The sequence below is a fragment of the Macaca mulatta genome, chromosome 8 (assembly GCF_049350105.2).
Source record: "Macaca mulatta isolate MMU2019108-1 chromosome 8, T2T-MMU8v2.0, whole genome shotgun sequence".
In the NCBI taxonomy this organism is placed as follows: Eukaryota; Metazoa; Chordata; class Mammalia; order Primates; family Cercopithecidae; genus Macaca; species Macaca mulatta.
Window position 1 is genome coordinate 150,705,230 of NC_133413.1, and position 26,450 is coordinate 150,731,679.

At 43.8% G+C, this 26,450-nt stretch overlaps 1 protein-coding gene across 9 annotated transcripts in view; it reads right to left on the bottom strand.

The window, feature by feature from the left end:
* The window catches only part of TRAPPC9 (trafficking protein particle complex subunit 9), a 732,314-nt gene that overhangs the window by 644,526 nt on the left and 61,338 nt on the right, over positions 1-26,450 (bottom strand). For 8 of the 9 annotated variants that reach the window (XM_077944070.1, XM_077944072.1, XM_077944069.1 and 5 more), the window contains 2 exons: positions 24,809-24,930; positions 15,720-15,845 (listed from right to left, as the gene is read on the bottom strand). In XM_077944070.1, the coding sequence (XP_077800196.1) occupies positions 15,720-15,845; positions 24,809-24,930 (248 nt within the window). Of the gene's footprint in view, positions 1-15,719; positions 15,846-24,808; positions 24,967-26,450 lie in introns of all 9 variants that reach the window. The other variant, XM_077944068.1, reaches the window with a different exon arrangement.

The window sequence follows — 26,450 nt, forward strand, 5'->3', positions numbered from 1 at the left end:
AATATATTATTTCATTCCTCTTATCATTTCAGTGTAATAAGAAATCAAATAATAAACACTATATTGCAAATGGAATTGACATCACTTCAAAGCCCTAAAACGGTTCCTTAATGGGAAAAGCTCAAGTGCAACTGCTTTTGGGCACTAGGCAGACACTTGACTAAGAAGCTGTGAGCCCAGGGAGCCTTGGGACAAAGCCATGTTTGGTCAACACAGGCACCTATGGCACAAGGAGCCAGGGAGTACAAAACGGTCCCAGGCAAAGCTAGGCCAAGATCCTCAAGAAATCTTGAGATGAAATCCCCAAACTCATTTCCAACCTGCTGCTCTTTTAGGGAATATTAATCAGCACATCTTTGTTCTAATCTTTCTACAGGCTGCACAGTCACGAAGTCCGAGTTCAGGGCCCAGATGTTTATGTGAGGTTCCAACGGAAGTGGCTCCAAGACTCCTCAAGACAAGGAGGTTTACTCACAAGGCAGACTCTGGGGGATCCGAATATTAATTCACTACTCCATTTCCAAGTAGAAAGTAAGTTTAGACCTGCTTTATTCTGTTAACAAGAAATAAAGTGATAACATCAGAGGGAAACTCCAGACACAGGACTGTCTCTGGCAGGATGGAGAGGGAGGAATACAGCCTGGAGCTGTAAAGTCCTGAGTTCCAGGGCCACATCTGCATTAACCCTAAGAAATAGGGATCATCAAATCTAATTACAGTTGTTGAAAAGACTCAATAAAATAATGCGAACACTAAGCATAAGCCTAAAACTCTCGGTGAGTGTTCAAGAAACAGAACTATCACTGTTAGTTAATGCCTTTGAAACCACAGGTTCTAACCCCAAGTTAACCAGCCACAGATGCTCAGAAAATGCCTTAATCCTCATTAGCCTTCTCAAACGTGGGCACTTGCAGTGACTAGAAGAACAAGGCGTGACAGATGCGTAGGGGCAGCCTGGTGGCAGCGCTCAAGTAAGTGATGACCGTGGAAGAATGCAGGATGGGAAACAGTGGGCTCCACACAGTCCCAGGTTTGGAAAAAACACTCTGCTTCTCTCACCAGCTATTTCCAGCCATAATTACCCGGAGAGAAAAGACGTCTTCAAAATCATACAAACTTTCCATTTAGTTCTATCAAAAAAGTTTGGAAAAAACCTAACTTACTTTCTTACATCCCGGAATAGGAATATGAGGCATGCACCAAGGATTTTCCTTTAAAAAACATCTGCCTAAAGTAATTGGATCCATTTTCAGTTTTAATCATTCAAAGGTAAGAAAGAAAACAAAACAAAAACTTCAATAAGACCCTATCCATCAAAAATTAATGAAGTAGTAGAGGAGATAGGCCCATAAAGAATCACAGTATTGGGGCCAGGCAATGTGGCTCATGCCTGTAATCTCAGTACTTTGGGAGGCTGAGGCAGGCGGATCACCTGAGGTCAGGAGTTCAAGACCAGCCTGGCCAACACAGTGAAACCCCATCTCAACTAAAAATACAAAAATTAGCCAGGAGTGATGGTGGGTGCCTACAGTCCCAGCTACTCGGGAGGCTGAGGCAGGAGAATCACTTGAACCCGGGAGGTAGAAGTTGCAGTGAGCCAAGATCGTGCCACTGCACTCCAGCACAAGAGCGAGGCTCCATCTCAAAAAAAAAAAGAATCACAGTGTTGGGAAGAAGATGGACAGAGAGATGGCTGAAACAGGGATGCTGTGCCCTATGCCTTGGACAGGTACCTGGAAGGTTCCTAGACTACCAGGTGTACCCACCACGTGCTAGAGGAAGGATACTTTGTAAACAGTCAGTGCCCTTGGTAAATGCACCATCCAAAAGAGATGGCCAAGCAAAGGCCACACTTGACCCCTGATCACCCTAGTTCCAGCCTTTGATTCACTCTTGGATAACCTGAAAAACCCACTCCTTCAAGAAATACTTCAAGAAAGGCTTCAAGAAATACTGCCTACTTTTACTATCTTTGGGTTTAGTGAGCGAGCGTGTTCATGTGTACTTTAAAGATGATTTGAACTCTGACTACAGCTTTTCTCCACATTCATCTTTCCATGCCAGATTTTTTTTTTTTTTTTTTTGAGACAGAGTTTCACTCTTCTTGCCCAAGCTGGAGTGTAATGGCATGATCTCGGCTCACTGCAACCTCCGCCTCCCAGGTTCAAGCAATTCTCCTGCCTCAGCCTCCTGAGTAGCTGGGATTACAGGTGCCTGATACCACACCTGGCTAATTTTTGTATTTTTAGTAGAAGAGGGGTTTTGGCATGTTGGCTAACCTGGTCTCAAACTCCTGACCTCAGGTGATCTGCCCGCCTTAGCCTCCCAAAGTGCTGGGATTACAGGTGTGAGTCACCACATCCGGCCAAGTTCTGAGTTTCTCTAAGTCTGTTCTCCATAAAATCTAGTCCCTCCAATGACAACTCATGGAGCCTGAAATTAAAAACCAATTAAATAAGACCATACACAGCTAAAACGTCACCCACCCCCATCACTGCTTTCCTAAACTCCTCTCCTGCCTGTCCAAAATAGACTAATGCCTTCAGCACTACACTCACAAAACACTGCAGATCTGTCTCCTCAAACAGAAAGAGCTCTCTGCAGAAGGAGACCATTCGTATTCCCCTCTGAATTCCCAGCACATCGTGGTGGCAACAGATATGATTGTCATTATAGTTTCTTTCCTATAAAAACACTTTGGGCCAGCCTGGCCAACATGGTGAAACCCCGTCTCTACTAAAAATACAAAAATTAGACAGACACGGTGGAGCGTGCCTATAATCCCAGCTACTTGGGAAGTTGAGGCAGGTGAATCACTTGAACCCAGGGGGCAGAGGTTGCAGTGAGCCACAATCATGCCACTGCACTTGAGCATGAGTGACAGAGCAAGACTCCATCTCAAAAAAAAAAAAAAAACAAATACTTTGGGATACTTAAATGAGACCTTGGGAGAGAGACAAAAGTAGTATGTTTGGGGTCTAACATCTCTATCCAGAGCTTCCATGAACCGTTTTTATATTTTCTGTTCACTGATTCATTCAGAACATAGCTTCTCACTCCAGAAGGATTTCTGTTTTTCTGCCAGGAGTTTGTGGTCACTCTTATGCCAGGACAACTTTAAAATAAACCCTCTTTGGATTGGTTTTATTTCCTTCCGTAATGCTTAATACTGAGCGTCAACTTGATGGAATTGAAGGATGCAAAGTATTGATTCTGAGTGTGTCTGTGAGGGTGCTGCCAACGGAGATTAACATTTGAGTCAGTGGGCTAGGAAAGGCAGACCCACCCTTCATCTGCTGCCAGCACACTTAAGAATATAAGAAGACAGAAAAATATGAAAAGACGAGATTGGCCCAGCCTCCCAGCCTACATCTTTCTCCCATGCTAGATGCTTTCCCCCCTAGAACATCGGACTCCCAGTTCTTCAGTTTTGGGACTGGGACTGGCTCTCCTCGCTCCTCAGCTTGCAGACGGCCTATTGTGGAAGCTTATAATCACGTGACTTAATACTTAATAAGCTCCCCCTTATATACATATATATCCTATCAGTCCTGTCCCTCTAGAGAACCCTAACACACCTTCCAACAAGATCAAGTTTCCTTATCTTCTTACTTTAAGGACTGAGATACTTTCTATTTCATTCTTTTACTAAGCGTGTCGTTTGGGGGATCTTGGCTTTACACATGGGTCTGCCATCCAGCTCCCAAGTCTGGGCAGGTCTAAGGTTTATTTCCTATCCTCCTATGTGAGCACTGAAAGCTGTTACCACAGGTAGGCAGAGCATTCTCTGCCTTCCAAGGCCCACTGACTTTCAGAATTCCTGCTTTTGGGAAAAGGATTTCCTTTTCCTTCTTAACAATGAGCTATGCATTTTGAAAGATGCTAGGGATGGGAATGGTGGGATTTTTATCTCTTCATCAGAATTTTAAGGAACTTGTGCTGAGAGTTTTTGGACCACTACATTGCCAAAACAAAAATCACTAGGTATTTTCCAAACTTAAATATTATTTGAAATTTTTCTTTTCTTTTTAACTATTAACATACTTCTTTTTTTTTTCCATTAAAAAACATTGCTCAGTCCATGGCCCAGCCTGGTGTTCGGGGCCACAGGGCCTGCCCAGTGCTGGATTTTATCAGGGCGGCATGGTGCTGAGGTCCGAGGCAGGCCTGGCACTCACGTTGCTCTCCTTTCCCTGGTGGAGGTCGTCTCCCTCCATGCTGTGCTGCCTGGGGCCGGAGGAGGCTGACTTCGGTGGTGCAAGGCTGTCCTTCCCATCCTCTTGCATGCACCTTTTCTTATTTATGTGCGAGCCCTGGGTGTAGCTGTGGTCTCCTGCCTGGTTTCCTGGGTGTGGCTGTGGTCTCCTGCCTGGTTTCCTGGGTGTGGCTGTGGTCTCCTGCCTGGCTTCCTGGCTCCTGTGAAGGTGTGTGTGTGGATGGTTGTCAGGTTGTTTCTTCAGGTGGGCAAGTGCCAAAAGGTCCTACTCTGCCATCCTGCTCACATCACACCTCCCCTAAGAGAATTAATATCAGCCCCAAATCTTCACATTATACATGACACATTTAAGGTGAAACACATACAGGAAAGAAATACTAGAATAAATCACTTGTCCCCATATATTGTTTGCTTTATAAAAGAAGTATTTATTGTAATTAAATTGGTATAAAAAGAAAAAAGTAAGCCACCAACTAAAATGAAGCCTTGAAGGGACATACAAAATTAAGAAAGGGGGCCAGGCGCGGTAGCTCACGCCTGTAATCCCAGCACTTTGGGAGGCCAAGGCGGACAGATCACGAGGTCAGGAGATTGAGACCATCCTGGTTAACACGGTGAAACGCCGTCTCTACTAAAAACACAAAAAATTAGCCGGGCGTGGTGGCGGGCGCCTGTAGTCCCAGCTACTTGGGAGGCTGAGGCAGGAGAATAGCGTGAACCCAGGAGGCAGAGCTTGCAGTGAGCCGAGATCGCGCCACTGCACTCCAGCCTGGTGACAGGGCGAGACTCTGTCTCAAAAAAAAAAAAAAAAGAAAAGAAAAGAAAAGAAAGGGATGAAGCCAAACAATGAGAAGACAATCTATAAGCTTAATAAAACCCATACCCTGCGGATGAAATTACTGATTCCTAGAACACCTAATCTAAACATGACAGTAACATAAGATGCCTTTCTTATTAGGAAATGGCCAGGATAAAAAATAATCAATTAAAACAAAAAAATTAAATTCTAAGTTTTGCCTGCCAACTAAATTTGTCTCCTTCCTGGAAAAAAGGAAGATTTGCTGGTTCTTTATTGTAGGTATCTCATGTTCATGGATTGGAAGACCATATTGTTAAGATGGCAAAATACCTCAAATTGATCCACAGACTCAATGCAACCTCTATCAAAATCCCAGCTGGCTTCTTTGGAGAAATTGACAAGCTTATGCCAAAATTCACATAGAAGTACAAGGGACCCAGAATAGCCAGAACAATCTTCAAAAAGAACGAAGTTGGAGGAGACACACTTCCCAACTTCAAAACTTACTACAAAGCTATAATAACCAAGATAGTGTGGTACTGGCATAAGTACCACATAAGATCAATGGAATAGAATTAAGAGTCCAGAAAAAAAAAAAGAATTACAATCAACTAATTTTCCACAAGAGTGCCAATGGGGAAAGAATTGTCTTTACAACAAATGCTGCTGGGACAACTGGATATTCATATATAAATGAATAAAGTTAGCCCAGGAGTGGTGGCTCAGACGTGTAATCCCAGCACTTTGGGAGGCCGGGTGGATGGATTGTCTGAGGTCGGGAGTTCAAGATCAGCCCGGCCAACCCAGTGAAACCCATCTCTACTAAACATAGAAAAAAAGTAGCCGGGTGTGGTGGCGGGCGCCTGTAATCCCAGCTACTCAGGAGGCTGAGGCAGGAGAATCACTTGAACCCGGGAGGCGGGGGCTGCAGTAAGCCAAGATCGCACCATTGCACTCCAGCCTGGGTGACAAAGAGAGACTTCATCTCAAAAAAAAAAAAAAAAAAAAAGAATGAAAAGAATAAAGTTGGACCCTCTAACTCACATGATGAACAAAAATTAACTCAAAATGGGTCACAGACCTAAATGTAAAAACTAACCCTATAAAGTTCCTAAAAGAAAACAATAAATCTTCATTATCTTGGGTTAGCAATTTTTTTAAATATATAACACCAAAGACACATGATGAAAAAATAAATAAATTAGACTTCACCAAAATTAGAAACTTTTGTGCTGCCAAGGACACCATCAAGAAAGTGAAATGGGGCGAGCATGGTAGTTCATGCCTGAAATCCTAGCAATCTGGGAGGCCGAGGCAGATGGATCACTTGAGGCCAGGAGTTCAAGACCAGCCTGGCCAACATGATAAAACCCTCTTACTAAAAATACAAAAATGAGCTGTGTGTGGTGGTGTATGCCTGTAAACCCAGCTACTTGGGAGGCTGAGGCAGGGGAATTGCTTGAACCCGGGAGGCGGAGGTTGCAGTGAGCCGAGATTATGCCACTGCACTCCAGACTGGGCAACAGAGCAAGACTCTGTCTCAAAAAAAAAAAAAAAACAACTTGACAAAGTTTGAATGGATATACATGTGGCCAGGGAAATGTGAATCAAAACCAAAATGAGACATCACTTCATGCCCACTAGAATGGCTCTCATCAAAAGATGGACAATAACAAGTGTTGATGAGGATATGGAGAAACTAGAACCTTCAGACATTGCTGGTAGAAATGTAAAATGGCACAGCTGCTTTGGAAAAGTTTGACATTTCCTCAAAAAGTTAAACCCAGCAATTTCACTCCGAAGTATATACCCAAGAGAACTGAAAATACGTGTTCCCACAAACACTTGTACATTCCCACAAAACTTTTTTCCCACAAAATACATGAGTGTTCATTGCAGCATTATTCTTAATAGCCAAAGAGTGGAAACAACCTAATGTCCATCAACCAACGCATGGATAAATAAAACATTTATCTCCACACAGCGGATACTACGTGACCATAGAAGGAATGAAGGACTGATACGTGCTACAACACGGATGAGCCATGAAAACATGACGCTAAGTGAGTAATCTAGACACAGAAGGACAAACATTGCTCTTGTCGCCCAGACTGGAGTGCAATGGCACGATCTTGGCTCACTGCAACCTGGCCTCCCAAGTTCAAGCAATTATCCTGCCTCAGCCTCCCAAGTAGCTGGGATTACAGGCATGCGCTACCATGCCCGGTTAATTCTATATTTTTAGTAGAGACGGGGTTTCTACATGTTGGTCAGGCTGGTCTCAAACTCCTAACCTCAGGTGATCTGTCCGCCTCGGCCTCCCAAAGTGCTGGTATTACAGGCATGAGCCACCGCAGCTGGCTAACACTGCCCTTTTAGGTGAAGGGCATGTAAGTGTTCACTGGACTACTCCTGCAGCTTTTCTGAAGGTTTGAAGTCTTTCCAAGTAAAAATAAAGTATATTATACATTACAAATATAAAATAATAAAAGCAATCCCTTATGGGGAGGTTTTACGGATTAAATGCAGACACGGGTGTGCACACCCACCAATAGGTCACTGCTGTCACGGCTGCTCAGGCAAGTGGTGCTGACGCTGGTGAGTGCCACAGGATGGAGCATGAGTCCTAGCTAACTCCACTTCATGCATCCGACAAACATTAATAAGTGCCTGGTCTATGACAAGTATTTTGCTTCGCACAGTGGCTAAAAAAATTAATAAGATACAGTCCCCACTCTAGAATCTGCATGCATTACCAAACTTTCCTATTAAAAGTGTATCACTTTAATATTCAGCTCAGCTCTAAGGTAACCCCTAAGGTAAAGAGCTTAGAATTTCTAAAACCAGTGAGTGTCTGTAATACGCTCTGTTTATGCATTTATTTACATTCTGCCTCATTCTAAAAAAGGATCTAAAATCAAATTTTTAAACACATACAATTTAACAACAATAACCAAAAAAAAAAAAAAAAAAAAAGATAAAAATCAGTCTAAAGAGAAAATGAGAATTCTAGTTAAAGGAAACCAGGGGAAGGTTAAATCACAAAAACGTCTGCCATGAAGTAGGTGTAATTATTAAGGGTAAGCTAGAGACTCAGCTCTAAGGCTCCTAACAGCTAAAGCAAAAAAATAAAGATGAAGGCCGGGCGTGGTGGCTCATGCCTGTAATGCCAGCACTTTGGGAGGCCAAGTCAAGTGAATCATTTGAGGTTGGGGGTTCAAGACCAGCCTTCATCATGGCCAACATGATGAAACCCCGTTTGTATTAAAAATACAAAAATTATCCAGGCAGTAGTGGTGGGTGCCAGTAACCCCAGCTACCTGTGAGGCTGAGGTAGGAGAATTGCTTGAGCCTGGGAGGCAGAAGTTGCGGTGAGACGAGATCCGGCCACTGCACTCCAGTCTGGGGAAGAAAGTGAGACCCTGTCTCTAAATAAATAAATAAAAAGGGATAAATATCAACGCCCATGAAATAAGTATTTGCACCAACTGCAGGCATGTCCCCATGCGGGAAGCTGTGAAGCACCATTCTCATCCTGGAGCACCATTCTCAATGCCTTCCTGGGTTAAACAGAACAACCCACAGCACAGATATGGGACTCATTCTCCAGGCTCTGGCTTTTCCTTTATTTTAGTCCTCTCCCTCTTTCACCACTTTCTGGGCTTCGAATGGAGATCTGAAACTCCAACCTAAGGACTGGGTCAAAGATTCCCACCGCTTTGCAGGCAGCTGCCATCCACAGCCCAGCAGGGCATCAGAGGCCCACCTGGCTTGCTCCTATCTCTGCAGCTTTGACTACTCACTCAAGAGAGATTTCCTTACATGCCTCTTTCTCTCTTCTAAAGACAAGGTGCTATACACCAGACTCTTGTTCATTCAGAAATGTCTCAGTTCCCTCTCTCTCCTTTTCTATCTCTAATAAGGAACTTGACTTTCCTCCTTCCCCATCCAACAGCTTCTTTGTGAGAACTATGAATTCCTCACAAACCATCTCTGAAAGCCACGCACCCTGCTGGCTAGACTGAACTGTTTCAGTCATAGCTAAGCTGCATTCCTACTACTTTCCCCCTTCTAGCTTAAAAAGCCTTTCCTAAATCTCCCCGTGCCTCTGATTTTCAGCTTAAATTGACATAAAGTTCTGAGGTTGCAATTATTATGTGCATAGCTAGCGGGCTTTTCCTGGGTTTCCTTAGCAACAGCTTCATTAAGGAACTGCATCAAAAATTTTAAAGAGGCTATTCTTACATCTGAACAGAGTAGCCTGCATAAAATTTGAATGGCTTTGAAGAGAAAATTAACCAGGAACAAAGAGGTGGCAGGTCTTAGTCAGCAGTATCATAAGCCAAAATGTTTTCAAATGGCTCAAAATCATTCCTGAATATTTGGTTTGTGGGAGGCAAAGGGTGTTAGATTCAGTGTGCATTAATCCTAGAGTATGTTCTCTAATCTGGTAAAGTCAGATTATTTTCTAGTTTTTCAAACAATTCCTTACTACCACTTTCTCTTACTGTCACTTGCCATTTTTGACTAATTAAGAATTAAGAAAGTGACCCAGGCGCGGTGGCTCACGCCTGTAATCCCAGCGCTCTGGGAGGCTGAGGCAGGTGGATCACCTGAGGTCGGGAGTTCAAGACCAGCCTGACCAACATGGAAAAACCCCGTCTCTACTAAAAATACAAAATTAGCCAGGTGTGGTGGCAGATGCCTGTAATCCCAGCTACTCGGGAGGCTGAGGCAGGAGAATCACTTGAACCCAGGAGGCGGAGGTTGCAGTGAGCCGAGATTTTGCCATTGCACTCCAGCCTGGGCAACAACAGCGAAACTCCGTCTCAAAAAAAAAAAAAAAAGAATTAAGGAAGTGAGTCAGGCATGGTGGCTCACGCCTGTAATCCCAGCACTTTGACAGGCTGAGGCGGGCGGATTTAGGTCAGGAGTTTGAGACCAGCCTGGCCAACATGGTGAAACTCCATCTCTACCAAAAATACAAAAATTAGCTGGTGTGATGAGGGCACTTGTAATCCCAGCTACTTGGGAGGCTGAGGGAGGAGAATCGCCTGAACCCAAGAGGCAGAGGTTGCAGTGAGCCAAGATCACACCACTGCACTCCAGCCTGGGCTAAAAGAGCGAAACTCTGTCTTAAAAAAGAAAAGAATTAAGAATTAAGAAAGTGAATTTCAACCATTTGGGTAGTTTGGGGGAAACTACCTGATGTGGTACATAGAGCCTGGATTTTAGAACCCAAATGGTTTAAATACCAATGGTGGTATCTACAAGACAATCCTGGATACACGGCAAATTCCTCTCCTCAATTTCTCAACCTTAAAATGGAGTGTAATAAACTACTTTGCAAAGTTGTTGTGATGATTATGGCCAATATCTGAAAAGAATCTAGCTAAACGCATGCAACAAGCTGGCTGCTTAATCACTCGTATTATCAATGAGTTTCCGCTTATCCAATAATGGAGAGGCTCTGCTTTTTCATCCTTTCTGTGTGCCAACAGAGCTTATTTTACAGGATTAATACTGCAAGAGCAGGCCTGACTAGAAAATTCCCCAGGTCTACAAGGCAGAGCATGTTCTTTTCCTTGGATCAAATTTACAATTATCTATGTTTATGTTTATCTGCTCAGTACCCATTTCCCCCTCTAGACCTGAAGCTCAGTCAGTGCGAGACCACTGAACACTCAAGGCTAGCAGATGACTGACATAGCGCCGAGTGCCTGGCCTTTAGTGTGGAACATGTGAGTGAGGCCAGGAAAGAGAGAACCAGCACGCCTCCCAGAGGCCCTTCCCCTCTGAAATTATGGGCTGGCTTTGGACAAGCTGTACAACCTTTCCTTAGCCTGAGATTTCTCCTCTACAACCAAGAATAACTGTACTGGAAACACAGAATTATAAGGATTAAAGAAAATACCCAAATTCACAAGCCTGTAAACTGTCTGTTAATGGGTCCTCAACAAACAGGAGCTGCCTGCATCCCTTTGATACAACCAGCGAGGCGTGAGGCAGACATGTTTGCTGAATGCTTTCTAAAAGCCAAGCACACTGCTTAGCCCTTTATATGCATTATTCTATCATTTACAACTTACAGCAACTCTAGAAAGAAGGGCATATCATCATGCCTATTTCATTTTATTTTGTTTTTTTTTTTTTTAGATGTAGTTTTGCTCTTGTCACTCAGGCTGGAGTGCAGTGGTGCCATCTCAGCTCACTGCAACCTCCACCTCCTGGGTTTAAGTGATTTGCCTGCTTCAGCCTCCCGAGTAGCTGGGATTACAGGTGTCCAACACCACACCCAGCTATCATTCCCATTTTATAGACTTGGAAACAGGCTAATGAGGTTACATAACTATTCCAGGTCGCACAGTGAGGAAATGGCAACTTCAACCTAAATCTGGGGGGCCAAAGTCCACGCTTCTTCCACCTCACCTCTACCTCACTATTTGCCTGTAAAATCCACATGTCCAACCCATAAATGTATAGGTAGACAGTTATTAAATGAGGTGTTTGCTGCCATTTGTGAATTATCTTAGAGAGATAATTATCATAAGCCACTCACCTAAACAACTAAAGAAAAGACAGGTCACTCATATCCCTGCACACAAAGAGAAGGAACTCAGCAGTGAATTCCGTAAAACGAAAAAAAATCCTTTCCAATGCCACTAAATCCAGATGTATTATTTATCAGTTTTTATATTTGCACAGGGATTCTTAAAGCAGAAGGAACCTGCAATAATTATATCTTGGTTCCTTTCAAAATTTCCACATTAGCCAAAGTCATTTCCAGGAATAGATACAACTCATCAATTCTACAATGGAACATACTTGATGAAGAACCAAAAGCTTGTTCTATTTCAGAAAAACTACAGACCCTTCTTCTTTATTGTTCTTATAAAATCCCACCAGAACTCATTATCTTGCTGCCTGCTCATCTGGCAAACAAACATGGAGATGAGTCAACTCAAGCCAAGCCTCGTGCTGGGGAAAACTCACAGGGCCAGGGAACCACATCTGCACTGTCCCCACCCGCCTAGCACTGGAAAGTGCTGTTCCCCTTCCCGCGTGTCTTTGCTGACCTCTAGTGGTCCACAGGAAGAAAGAGCAAACAGCAAAAGGACAGGCTGCTCCAAAGAACAAAATGTCCTCACATTTTAAGTGAAAACATTTTATTTTATGAAATGTGTGTTTCTATACCCACCAGTGAAAACGGATTCCCAGCAAGCCCAATTTAGCAGCATTAACTTGCAAAGGCAACTCCAGTTGTTAAGGGCAAGTCAGTCTCAAAGCCCTGCCCCCGGCTGCCAACCAAATTGTCTGCAATTCCACTGCTTCAGGCCTTCGGAGGGTCCGTTTAAAAGCACGGACCACCCTCCACTGTCACAAATACATGTCTCTTTACACCCTCCAATCTGATCATAACACTTGCCCATCGCAGAGTCACTTTATGGGGCAGGCACCAAGACATAACTGGGCAGGAGGTGTCAAAGCCAGTCCTTCCAGTGACCACATGAGCTTGTTATCTTGTCATGTTGCAGACCATAACATTAAGAGGCAGAGACACCGAGTGACTGTCCTCAAGGTTACGCAGCTAACAGGTGGTAACGCAAGGGTGTGAACCTGAGCCCATCTGACAGCTCGACTCCACTGCAACTCCCAGCTTGGATTCCTCCAGAGATTCTCTCTTGACCACCTGATAACTTTTATGCAAGACCTACAACAGGAACTAACCGCAGCCTGCGTCGGGGCCTCTCTTCTCCACATTGTCCCTCACAAACAAAACTGCTCTGACCCCCAAGTGACTTCTGTGCTCAGAGCTCACACCCAGCCACATGTTTACACCCAGTCTCTCTGCTCAGAGGCTCCTCAGCCCCACTCTGCTGGGTACTTTTCAGTCTCCTCGGAGAGCACCTCCTCCAGGAAGCCCTCCACCCTCAGCACTTAGAGCATCAAGCTCTGGAGCAGGGACCACATCCTCATTGGCCCTGCAAATCTGTGGCCCGGCACAGTGCTGAACCCCTCCGAGGTCCCCTGAAAAGCGTGTCAAATGAGAGGTATGATCCAGATGTTGGTTCATTTGCCCGGAATCACCGGGGAGAATACCTCCCCTTGGGCGCCCAGGTAACTGAAGCTTCCACTTTGAAATGTCAGGTTCCCGCTTCTGCCCATCTTTACCAGAAACTTCAATATAAACTGAAAGATATGGACCTCTTCCTAATGCTCTCCTGATGACACACTGCACCAATAGTGGCGCTGTTTCCCTTACACAATGTGGCCTACAGCTTTGAGGGACTGTGTCGTCGTTTGTTTTTTACTTGGTTTACGGGCTTTACTCTGTTCTGGTCTCTCCCTTTGGTGTGATGCTGACACTTGCCACTTTGGCTTATCGGCCTCCCTGCCAATGTCTCATCTAGGAAATTAGCCAAGATGAGGGGTCCGAGGGGCAGTAAATACACTTTACAGAAGAGGGAACTGAGGCACACAGAGGTTAAACATCTTGCCAAGGCAAGTGAAGCTGGAATGACGACCCTAGCAGTCTGTACCCAGTCTGTGTGCTCAACTCTCATGCTAAACGCCTCTCTTTTTATGGACTATGGCTATAAACATTATAAAGTACCAAAATATGGACCAACTCTGAGATGGTGGTGAACTGTTATTTTGTTTCTACTTAGGTTATTTGCTTTTCATTGAAAAAAATTAAGAATCTCTGTAGTCAGTATGGCAACATTTCAACATATTAAATCTGGATGATAGAGGCATGAGTGTCTTATATATTAGTCACACATTTTGTGTGTCCAAAAGAGAAACTGATTTGAAAGTCTCTCTCCTCTCTCCTCCACCCCCTGCCCTCTCGCCTGAGCCCCCAGACCCACACCTCTCTCGTTATGTGCACAGCTGAACCTCTCCTCTTTCCCTCCACCACTGCCTTGCAGCTTGCCCTCCTCGGAGCCCAGCCTGACCATCAGGCACCTAATGGAGGAATACTCCATTCCAGCCGACCCACAGCCGGCCACTGACCCTTTCCACGTAGACCCCCAAGCACGTTTCCAGTGGGCTGGCCTTCCCGCCAACAGCCCCAGTCCTTTGGGGAAGCTGTCAGCACTGCTCGCCTGGGCTCCCCAAGGGCCTCTGCAATGGGCCCCCTCCCTCTCTCTCCCTCCACTCCATACAAATCTGGTTGCATCAGTCCCTGATGTTAGAACCTTGCTTTTTTTTTTCTTTTTCCTTTTTTTTTTTTTTTTTTTTTTTTTTTTTGAGACAGAGTCTGGCTCTGTCGCCCAGGCTGGAGTGCAGTGGTGTGATCTCGGCTCATTGCAAGCTCCACCTCCTGGGTTCACGCCATTCTCCTGCCTCAGCCTCCCAAGGAGCTGGGGACTACAGGCACCCGCCACCACGCCTGGCTAATCTGTTGTCTTTTCAGTAGAGACAGGGCTTCACCGTGTTAGCCAGGATGGTCTCAATCTCCTGACCTCCTGATCCATCCGCCTCCGCCTCCCCAAGTGCTGGGATTACAGGCATGAGCCGCCGTGCCCGGTCAAGACCTTGCTTTTAAAACCTGCCACTCTTAGAAGCAGCCCTAGATGCTTCACCTGGCCGAGAAAGCCCTCCCGCTCGGACTCTGTCCTCCCTACCCCTCTCTCTTCCTCTCCCTCCCTCCCTCTTCCCCTCCCTCTCTATCTCCCCCTCTTTCTACCCCCACCGCCATCTCTGACTTTATTTGGTCTCTCCCAGTGATGTGTTCTGTTTCAGGACATCACTCACGCTGAGCCATTTTCTTCCTGAATGACCTTCTCCCATCCCCTCTTTACTTGGCTATCTCCTATTCATCCTTCAAGGCCCAGTTCCAGTCTCACTGACTTAGAGACAGTCCCTGGCCCCCACACCCTCCACCTCCATTAAACTAAGTTAAATTATTTTGCCACTTGCTCCCTTGGCACCTGTACCTCCAATTTTTTTCCACTTACCCACTGTTCAATGTCTGCCTTTCCCACAAAACTGTCAGATGGATGAGGACAGGACCCGCCTGCCTCACCTCTTTCCCCCACCCTTAGCACAACACCCTCTTCCCCTCTTTACAGTGACCTATGTTCTCATACTCGTCTTGTATCCTTAAGCAAATTGTTTAACTTGGTCTCAGTTTCCCTATCTATAAAGATCCAAGTTCAACTAACTAAATATCTAAAATCCTTCTAAGACTATCAATTTTAGGATTTAGCATCATCAATCCACACCGAAAGGTTTTGATGATTGTTTTATTAAAAATCCATTCAGATTCAGATTTAAGTATTATTTGCTAGGTTACCACTGTGTCAAAGGAGCTATATAAGTGCTTTCATCAACTGCCTGTTTTATAAACCCAACACCCCAAATAGGGTTACAAATGGCAAGTACTTCATGAGTGACAATATCAAGACAAGAGGCGTGAAGTTTGTTGAAGGTTGCCAAGCTGGTAAAACAGTTATTTCTCCAAACAAACAAACAAAAAAATGCAAAGAACAGCAAGTTCTAAATTTTGAAAGTTAAATACCACAATGAAAGAAGTAGAAGTAAAATATACAAATAACCACGTTAATTAGAAATCAAGTTAAGATTCAACATTTTTTATCATGGCATGCTGAACCTCGGCAAAACAAAAGAAGCTGAATTCATAGTTAATTCCACGAGAACTAGATTAACTCTTCCACTTATAGGTAGACGTACACTCACCTGTCGAAGGTTAATGTAGACTGCATTCTGAAGAAATTCTGACGCTTCCATGCTCCGTTTCTGAATTGCAAGGACACGTACGGCCTTGATGCATGCTTCCAACTCAATCACTCCCGCATTCTTATACTGCAGAGTGTAAAGAAAGTGCCTCAGTCAAAAAAGAGTTCAGATGTTTCTGTCACATTCTAAAGGGTGTGCTACTGGAACTCAATAACTACAACAGCACTTCCCCCAGCACAGGGCTCCAGATACCCCTCCTGATATGTAGCGGCAGCTCATCTTGAATTGTACTCCCGTAATTCCCACATGTTGTAGGAAGGAGCTGCTGGGAGATAACTGAATCATGGGGGTGATTTCCCCCATACTGTTCTTGTGGTAGTGAATAAGTCTCATGAGATCTGATGGTTTTATCAGGGGTTTCTGCTTTTGCATCTTCCTCATTCTCTCTTTGCCTGCCGTCATCCATGTAAGACCTGACTTGCTCCTCCTTGCCTTCTGCCATGATTTTGAGGCTTCCCCAGCCACACAGAACTGTAAGTCCAGTTAAACTTCTTTCTTTTGTAAATTGCCCAGTCTCAGGTATGTCTTTTTTTTTTTTTTTTTTTTTTTTTGAGACGGAGTCTTGCTCTGTCACCCAGGCTGGAGTGCAGTGGCCGGATCTCAGCTCACTGCAAGCTCTTCCTCTCGGGTTCACGCCATTCTCCTGCCTCAGCCTCCTGAGTAGCTGGGACTACAGGCACCTGCCACTTCGCCCGGCTAGTTTTTTGTATTTTTTAGTAGAGACGGGGTTTCACCGTATTAGCCAGGATGGTCTCGATCTCCTGACCTCATGATCCGCCCGTCTAGGCCTCCCAAAGTGCTGGGATTACAGGCTTGAGCCACCGCGCCCGGCCTCAGGTATGTCTTTATCAGCAGCACGAAAACAGACTAATAGAGTAAACTGGTACCAAGAGTGAAGTATTGCTGAAAAAATACCTGAAAATGTGGAAGCGACTTTGGAACTGGGTAAGAGACAGAAGTTGGAACAGTTTGGAGGGCTCAGAAGACAGGAAGATGTGGGAAAGTTTAGATCTTCCTAGAGACTTGTTGAATGGCTTTGACCAAAATGCTGATAATGATATGGACAATGAAATGAACAATGATATGGACAACGAAAGAGGACTGAGGTGGTCTCAGATGGAGATGAGGAACTTGTTGGGAACTGGAGCAAAGGTGACTCTTGTTACATTTTAGCAAAGAAACTGGTGGCATTTTGCCCCTGCCCTGGAGATTTGTGGAATTTTGAACTTGAAAGAGATGATTTGGGTATCTAGCGGAAGAAATTTCTAAGCAGCAAAGCATTCAAGAGGTACCTTGGGTGCTGTTAAAAGCATTCAAGGTTTTTTTTGTTTTTGTTTTGTTTTGTTTTGTTTTTTGAGACAGAGTCTCGCTCTGTCGCCCAGGCTGGAGTGCAGTGGCATGATCTTGGTTCACTGCAAGCTCCACCTCCCAGGTTCACGCCAGTCTCCTGTCTCAGCCTCCGGAGTAGCTGGGCCTACAGGCACCCACCACCACACCTGGCTAATTTTTGTATTTTTGATAGAGACAGGGTTTCAATGTGTTAGCCAGGATGATCTTGATCTCCTGACCTCATGATCTGCCTGCTTTGCCCTCCCAATGTGCTGGGATTACAGGCATGAGCCACCACGCCTAGCCAAAAGCATTCAGTTTTAAAAGGGAAACAGAGAATAAAAGTTTAAAAAATTTGCAGCCTGGCAATGCAATAGAAAAGAAAATCCCATTTTTTTCAGGAGAAATTCAAGCCAGCTGCAGTAATTTGCATAAGTAACAAGCAGCCAAATGTTAATCCCCAAGACAATGGGGAAAATGTCAGAGGTCTTCACAGCAGTCCCTCCCATCACAGGCCTGGAGGCCTAGGAGGAAAAAGTGGTTTCATGGGCCAGGCCCAGGATCACCATGCTGTGTGCTCCTAGGGACTTGGTGCCTGTGTCCCAGTCACTCCAGCCAAGGCTGAAAGGAGCCAATGTACAGCTTGGGCCATGGCTTCAGAGGGTGCAAGCCCCAAGCCTTGGCAGCTTCCATGTGGTGTTGAGCCTATGGGTGCACAGAAGTCAATAACTGAGGTTTGGGAAGTTTCCGCCTAGATTTCAGGAGACGTATGGAAACAACTGGATGCCCAGGCAGAAGTTTGCTTCAGGGGTGGGGCTCTCACAGAGAACCTCTGCTAGGGCAGTGCAGAAGGGAAATATGAGATCAGAGCCCCACACAGAGTCCCTACTGGGGCACTGCCTAGTGCAGCTGTGAGAAGAGGGTCACTGTCCTGCAGACCCCAGAATGGCAGATCCACTGACAGCTTGCACCGTGCGCTTGGAACAGCCACAGACACTCAATGCCAGCCCATGAAAGCAGCTGGGACAGAGGCTGTACCCTGCAAAGCCACAGGGGCAGGGTTGCCCAAGACTACGGGAACCCACCTCTTGCATCAGGATGACCTGGAGGCAAGACATGGAATCAAAGGAGATCATTTTTGAGCTTTAAGATTTGACTGCCCCTCTGGGTTTCAGACTTGCATGGGCCCTGTAACCCCTTTGTTTTGCCAATTTCTCCCATTTGGAATGGTTGTATTTACCCAGTGTGTGTACCCCCATTGTATCTAGGAAATAAACAGCCTGCTTTTGATTTTATAGGCTCATAGGCAGAGGGGACTTGCCTTGTCTCAGATGAGACTTTGAAGTGTGGACTTCTGAGTCACTGCTGAAATGAGTCAAAACTTTGGGGAACCGCCTGGAAGGCATGATTGGTTTTGAAATGAGATTTGGAGGGGCCAGGAGTGGAATGATATGGTCTGACTCTGTGTCCCCACCCAAATCTCATCTTAAATTGTACTCCCACAATTCCCACATGTTGTGGGAGGGACCCAGTGGGAGATAATTGAATCATGGAGGTGATTTCCCCCATACTGTTCTTGTGGTACCAGATAAGTCTCATGAGATCTGTGTTTTTATCAGGAGTTTCTGCTTTGGAGTCCTCTCCTCATTTTCTCTTTGCCTGCTGCCATCCATCTAAAACAGGACTTACTCCTCCTTGCCTTCCACCATGATTGTGAGGCCTGCCCAGACACAGGGAACTGTGAGTCCAATTAAACCTCTTTCTTTTGTAAATTGCCAGTCTCCAGTATGTCTTAATCAGCAGCATGAAAATGGACTAATACACCTCCCCAGCAAGGCCAGAGAATTTGTTTGTGAGAAAATCTATCCTTTATGGAAGCAAAAGCGATTAGTGGGGCTGAGCAAGTCTATGAATGCCACATAAATGTGTATGCATTCATTAAAATAATATGACCACAGTAGCTTGCTATTTTGCAATATTTCAAAATATTATCAATGGATACTTTGCTATTCATTTCTGCTTATCATCTCTTGTAGTACTCTAAAACATTTTTAGAAACTCTCACACCTGCAGCTTTAATGCAGTTGTTGTAAATTCATTTTACTTAGTTGCAAAAAATCTGGCTCCCTGTGTGTTCAATGCTTTCTGATTTTGTCTCAGAGTTGCTTGTTCCTACTTCTCAGTTCCTATTATGGTTCCTGAGATGAAGAACAAATGAGGGCGTTTGGAACAGAACAGGCTTTGTGGAATTTCATTCAACTACGTAATAAACTGGGGAGTATCTCTTAAGCTTCATCCCCAATTCTCCTAGCTTCAAGCCAGGAGAGCCACCCCCGGCCCCTCTTACACACCATATGGCTCCAGACCCAGGAGCAGGGAAAGGAGGAAGGATTCAGGTTCCAGAACTCTTCCAAAAAAGAAGAGTTCAGATGGATGGATCTGCTTCCTTCCCTCCGATGCCCTTCCCCTCCCAAGCCTCCACAGCAAAATCCTCCATGCTAGCTGTTCTGCTTTTTCTTTTCTACTCCAAACCTTCTTTATTTTTGTTATTTTTTTTCCTAGTTATAGCAGCTGGAGTGATTTTCAACTGATGTTGCATAATTTAATTTAACGTTAAAGAAAGGTTTATAGAGGTTGTCCCTGTATACTAGTACCTGAAGACAGACAGAGGTTGGGAGGAATAACACACTAATATTCTTTCGCTGAGGCATTAGGACATGGGAAAACCAATGCATGTAATCGACAAGCTTTGCTGAGACCCACTAGAGGCCTGGTGTGGCATCACTGCTCATAAACATGCAGTCTATTTACCAACCATGAAGAAGCAAAGGCACAACTGGTTATCTTTCTCACTAAAATCACGTAGAAGGTGGGACGAGCAGTTTTATAATTACTATGCCAGAAAGGGTAGGGCTTCATTCCTCCCCCTTTCCACACACATAACGTACATGTAGTCTGTGTTATATTAAATATGAGTTATCACAGATGATCAGAAAAAGAAGCTATTTATACTTACTGAAATACCAACACTTAAGTCAGAAATCTATCAGTTGTATATACTGTTTCATGACACAAGAAAAAACTAACATGGGGCTTGATTCTATGGAAATGCCAATTTTCCTTCAAAACTCTTAAAACATTTTCTATTGACGTGAGAATAAAAGTCATCACAAATTTTTCCCACATATTTTTGGTTGAATTTACATTTTTTTTTTTTTTTTTTTGAGACAGAGTCTTGCTCTGTCGCCCGGGCTGGAGTGCAGTGGCCAGATCTCAGCTCACTGCAAGCTCCGCCTCCCGGGTTTACGCCATTCTCCTGCCTCAGCCTTCCGAGTAGCTGGGACTACAGGCGCCCGCCACCTCGCCTGGCTAGTTTTTTTTTGTATTTTTTAGTAGAGACGGGGTTTCACCGTGTTAGCCAGGATGGTCTCGATCTCCCGACCTCGTGATCCGCCCGTCTCGGCCTCCCAAAGTGCTGGGATTACAGGCTTGAGCCACCGTGCCCAGCCAACTTTACATATTTTAATGTATATTACAAAGAGATTTAAAATGAAATCATGAAAAAAAAATTATTTTTAGACAGGGTCTTGCTCTGTTGCCCAGGCTGGAATGAGTGGTGTGGTCACGGCTCACTGTAGCCTCAATCTCCCAGGCTCAGGTGATCCTCCCACCTCAGCCTTACTGGTAACTGAGACAACAGGTGTGTACCACCACACCCAGCTAATTTTTTTGTATATTTTGTAAAGGCGGGGTTTTACCATGTTGCCCAGGCTGGTCTGGAACTCCCGAGCTCAAGTGATCTTCCCACCTCAACCTCCCAAAGTGCTGGAATTCCAGGCGTGAGCCACTGCACTCAACCCCTTTTTTTTTTAATTCTTTCCTCCCATCCAAATTTTCATGGCCAGTATGATTATTATTCCTTTGTTCAAGTTAAAAAAAGACAAATTAGAGTTTTGATAGGGCTTTCGATATGTTTTATTCTGGGAGGTTATGTGTAGTGGCTTAGGCCTGTAATCCCCGTGTCTCAGGAGGCCATGGTGGGAGGACTGCTTGAGGCCAGGAGTTCCAGACCAGCCTAGGCAACACAGAGATAACCCATCATTACAAATAAAAAATAAAAAATTAGCCAGGCGCAGTGGCATGCACCTGTAGTCACAGCTACTTGGTCATCTGAGTGAGGCTGAGTGAGGTAAGAGGATGAGGGTGGGAAGATTGGTTGACTGAAGGAGTTTGAGGTTACAGTGAGCTATGATCATACTACTGCACTCCAGAATGGGCAACAGAGCAAGACCCTGTCTCAAAAAAAAAAAAAAAAAAATGAGTGGGCGCAGTGGCTCATGCCTGTAACCCCAGCACTTTGGGAGACCTGAAGCAGGCAGACTGCTTGAGCCAGAAGTTCAAGACAAGCCCAGGCAACATGGTGAAACCCCATCTCTACAAAAAATACAAAAAAAAATAGCTGGGCGTGGTGTTGCACACCTGTAGTCCCAGCACACAGGGAGGCAGAGGTGGGAGGATCACCTGAACCTGGGAGATCAAGGCTGCAATGAGCTGTGATCATGCCACTGCACTCCAGCCTGGGCAACAGAGCAAAACCTGGTCTCAAAAAAAAAACAAAAAAAAAAAAAACAAACAAAGAAAGAAACACTCTTAGATATCAAGTAAACCACTAAAATTAAGATAAAATATGGTGCTGAAGTAAGAAAAGAAAGATTTATAGAAAGGAATGAAAAGTTAATAAACAGACACAGTATGTGAAAGTATTTAGTACAGGTGAGAATTCAAATCAAAAAGAAACAAATATGAATTCAATACATCATGATGCAACAATGAGGTAATGATCTGGAAAAAATAAATTGTATTCTTATGTCATAATACACACAAAATAAATTACAGATAATCAGATAATTATAGAAATATTTTAAATGCTAATAACAGTGAATACAAATACACGTTTGCATATATTATCTCAACTTATCTAAACCACAGCTCTATGAGATGACGGGTACTGTTATCATCCTCATTTCAGAGATTAAGAAACCAAGGAAAAGAGTTTTAATCTATCGTTAAGAAAGTGTTTCTAAGCAAGCCAGGTGCAGTGGCCAACACCTGTAATCCCAGCACTTTGGGAGGCCAAGGCGAGCAGATCATTTGAGGTCAGGAGTTTAAGACCAGCCTGGTCCACATGGTGAAACTCCATGTCTACTAAATATCTAAAAAATTAGCCAGGCGTCGTGGCTCGCACCTGTAGTCCCAGCTACTCATGAGGTTGAGGCAGGAGAAATCACTTGAATCCAGGAGGTGGAGGTTGCAGTGAGCCCAGATCATGCTACTACACTCCAGCCTGGGCAACACAGCGAGACACTGTCTCAAAAAAAAAAACAAAAAAAGGTATTTCTAAGCATAATACCAAACTCCTGGCCTCAAGGCCGCCTGTCTCAGCCTCCCGAAGTGCTGGAATTAACGGCATGAGCCACTGCACTCAGCTGTATTGGCAAATATTTATTAAAAATAATAGCTGGTATTTGTTTATGGAGGAGTAAATTGTTAAAACCTTTTTGTAGGACAATACAGGAATATGTAACTCTTTAAGAAAAGTATACTTTTTTTTTTTTTTGAGACGGAATCTCAATCTGTAGCCTAAGCTAGAGTACAGTGGCACAACCTCAGTTCACTGCAACTTCTGCCTCCAGGGCTCAAGTGATTCTTGAGCCTCAGCCTCCCAAGTAGCTGGGACTACAGGTGCACACCACGACATCTGGCTAATTTTTTGTATTTTAGTAGAGACAGGGTTTCACCATGTTGCCCGGGGTTGTCTCGAACTCCTGAGCTCAGGCAATCTGCCTACATCAATGCCTCCCAAAGTGCTGCAATTATTGGTGGCGTGAGCCACTGTGCCAGGCCAAAAAAATATATATTCTTTAACTCAAGTCAACTTCTAGGAATTGTTCCCTTAAAAAAAAGGCAGTCCAAAAAGATGTATGTATAGAGGCATTGGTCAGAGAACTGTTTACAATAGGGGGAAGAAAAAACAGAAATAAATAACAATCAGTAACAGGATTGGTAAAATAAATAATTCTACATCTTTTCACTCTCTATTAGAAAAGGAATTTGGAGAGTAACTTGAACATAACCTATGATAAATGTTAATATTATATCCAGGATAGATTTCTATAAAAATTGAACCTAAAGGAATACTGATACAAGAACACAAGAATATAGGGGCAAAAATGTTTGGCAAAGCACTTTTTCTAATTCACAGTGAAAAAGTGAGAAACCCTAAGTATCCATCCACAAGAGAATAATTAAGCAAATTAAGGCAAGCTGTGAAATCTGTAAGAGCAGGCATTTCATCTCTTTGTAGGTGCTGTTTATGAGCATGTCTCACAAAATGTCTTGATGAATACATGACTACATCCACATTTTGGAAAACCTTTCCACACTCTCTGAAAGAAGGAAGCAGGATTTTAGAAAACTTTTCCACACGCTCTGAAAGAGGCAAGCAGGTCTGGAGGCGAGAGTACACCTATGGTCTACGATATACTGCTGAGTGGGTAAAGCAAGCTGCAGGATAACATAGTATGATCCCATTTTTGTAAATAGGATATGTGTGTGTGTGTGAGCATGTGTGTGTACGTGCATGTGTGTGTGTGTGTGAGCATGTGTGTGCACATGTATGTGTGTGCGTGTGTGAGCATGCGTGAGTACATGCATGTATGTGTGCGTGTGCGTGTGTCTGTGTGTGTCTCATAGGCATGAAGGTAAGGGGGCTATGGACCAAGTTGTTGATAACCAATAAACCAGGTTGTTAGTAAGAGTAGAGAAGGTAAAGGACTTTCATTTTTTACTTGATGCCACTCTTCAGCACAACTTTTCTTTTTCAGTATTTTAGTAAGTACATTTGGAATGCAAAATTGTTTTCAATCCAAACTAAAAAGAAGGGTGCCTCCATAAGATAGAATGCTCTACCAGTCACTGAAAATTATGCCATGGAAGATTTCAATAGCATAGAAAACACAGACTATCCCAAATGAAAAAAAATGGGTCACCACACAGTACATAAATAAAGTATGCTCCATTTCTTATAATATAAATAATATACATTGATAAAAGAACCAGAAAATAGACACAATTTTTTTTTTTGAGACGGAGTCTTGCTCTGTTACCCAGGCTGGAGTGCAGTGGCGTGATCTCAGCTCACTGCAAGCTCCAACTCCCGGGTTCAAGCCGTTCTCCTGCCTCAGCCTCCCGAGTAGCTGGGACTACAGGCGCCCGCCACCATGCCTGGCTAATTTTTCATATTTTTAGTAGAGACGAGGTTTCACCATGTTAGCCAGGATAGTCTCGATCTCCTGACCTCGTGATCCACCCACCTCAGCCTCCCAAAGTGCTGGGATTACAGGCGTGAGCCACTGCACCCCGTTGAAAATAGATATAAAATAATAACAATCATTATCTGTGAGTACAGGGGCCATGGTAGCCCTTTTTCTCCCTTTTCCAAATGTATTATACTAAACCTACAGTTTTGAATCAGAAAAAGAAAACATTTTAGGCATATAGTATTATGCATTAGAGAATAAGACATGAATACTTACAGAAATAAATAATTAAGAGACATTGCAGCATTACACAATGTAAAATGGGAACTTCTGATTAAAACAACACAACTGTGTAAAAAATTCACAAAGCCATAAAATCACCTTGCTGTAATAGGAAATAGCCTCTTTATACTTGTCAATTATGTCTTCAGGGCTAAGGCAGTTCTTCGCACGTCCGATCTCAGTACTGGTGTCAGGATTGATGCCATTGGTGGTGAGGGCACCTGCGAACCGAGAGGAAGAAAAGAAATAATCTTTTGCTTTTTCAGTATTATTTCTTTGTTAAAGAGGAGCGTGAATAAGATAAAACTTAAATATGCCCTAATGAAATTTAAATAATGTGTTTAGTCTTCACAGCTTATATGCTTCCTATAATAGCCTTGCTATCAAAGTATTCTACTAAACGTTAGTTAACTCCCTTTTGAAATTTGAAGTTTTCCTCCCTTTTGAAATTTTTTATTGAAGAACATGAAATGTATTACACAAAAGTAACATATTTACAGTAACTAGCTCAATTGTCTTGAAGGCAACGGTGAGGTCAGCATGCATTCTCTCACAGCTTGAAGCTGTTCATGTTAGAAAGGCACCACCCCGCATCCTCAAAGGAGATCAACTACGCAAAAGCATTTTCTGAACCATACAGCATATTAAAAAAAAGAAAATTATAAATGATAGTATGCTTTCTATTTCTGTCATTTTCTATTTCTGACCAACTCCTATCAATAAGCAGAAGCATCTGATTCCCTAGCCACCAAACCCACATGGGCAAGCATTTTGGAGAAACTTCCAATTAAAGAATATAACCAACTACACAGAGAACTCTGGCAGAAAAAAAATACAGATAAAATATTCATTGACTTAACAGAACACTCAAAAAATATTCTCCTAAATCTCAATAGCAGGAAAAGCCGGGCTTCTGTGAAACCACTTGTTTAGCTTACAGAGAGTGAGCATCTCCCACAAATCCTGTTTCCCCTGCGCCGCTGAGAGGCTCAGGGATGAGCTTGCCACCCATCTGTATAACCTCACACAGCCAAAGACGTGCATCTCACACTGGCCTCGTCGCCCGTGCAGCTCACTTCTTACCCTTGTTTTCTAATCTTGGTCCAGTTTTTTCATCTGCTTATTGTTTGTTCTCTAATTCTGTAAGCTCCCTCAAAAGGTTTTTTGGAGTAAGACAGAAGAATGAACAGGTAAGTGGAGAGATGGATGGACAAATGGACGGAGAACTCTAAGAAAAGGGGAACAAAACATTTCATATGCAAAATCCTCTTCTGGTAAGGGAAGAAAGGACTGTAACAGAACTGTGAAGAGGCAGGTGGTTTAGGACTTTGTTTCCTGCTGACTTTGTGAAAATCACAGCAAGAGACAACAGGGAAGGACTATAAATAATAATAGAAAAGGGCATGCTTGGAAAAATATATCTCAAACATGCACTTTTTAAAGAATAGATCCAAATCAGCAAGACCCAGTGACATCAACTGTGGGTAGAGAATTGCAAACTCCATCCCCCAGGCACCAGGCATCCCTTCGAGCAGAGTGCATTCACACAGGTTGTTATAATGCCATCCGGGCAAAAGCGATATTTTTTCACACTCGGCGGAAGCAGCACCTACGTAAGGAACATCCACACGTGTCATCACCTACAGCAACTCTATGAGAGTATTCTTAGTGTACCCCATCTCTGCAGGCGAGGAGACAAGATCCTAGAGAGGTTAAATCTCCTTACTAGTTCTCACAATTA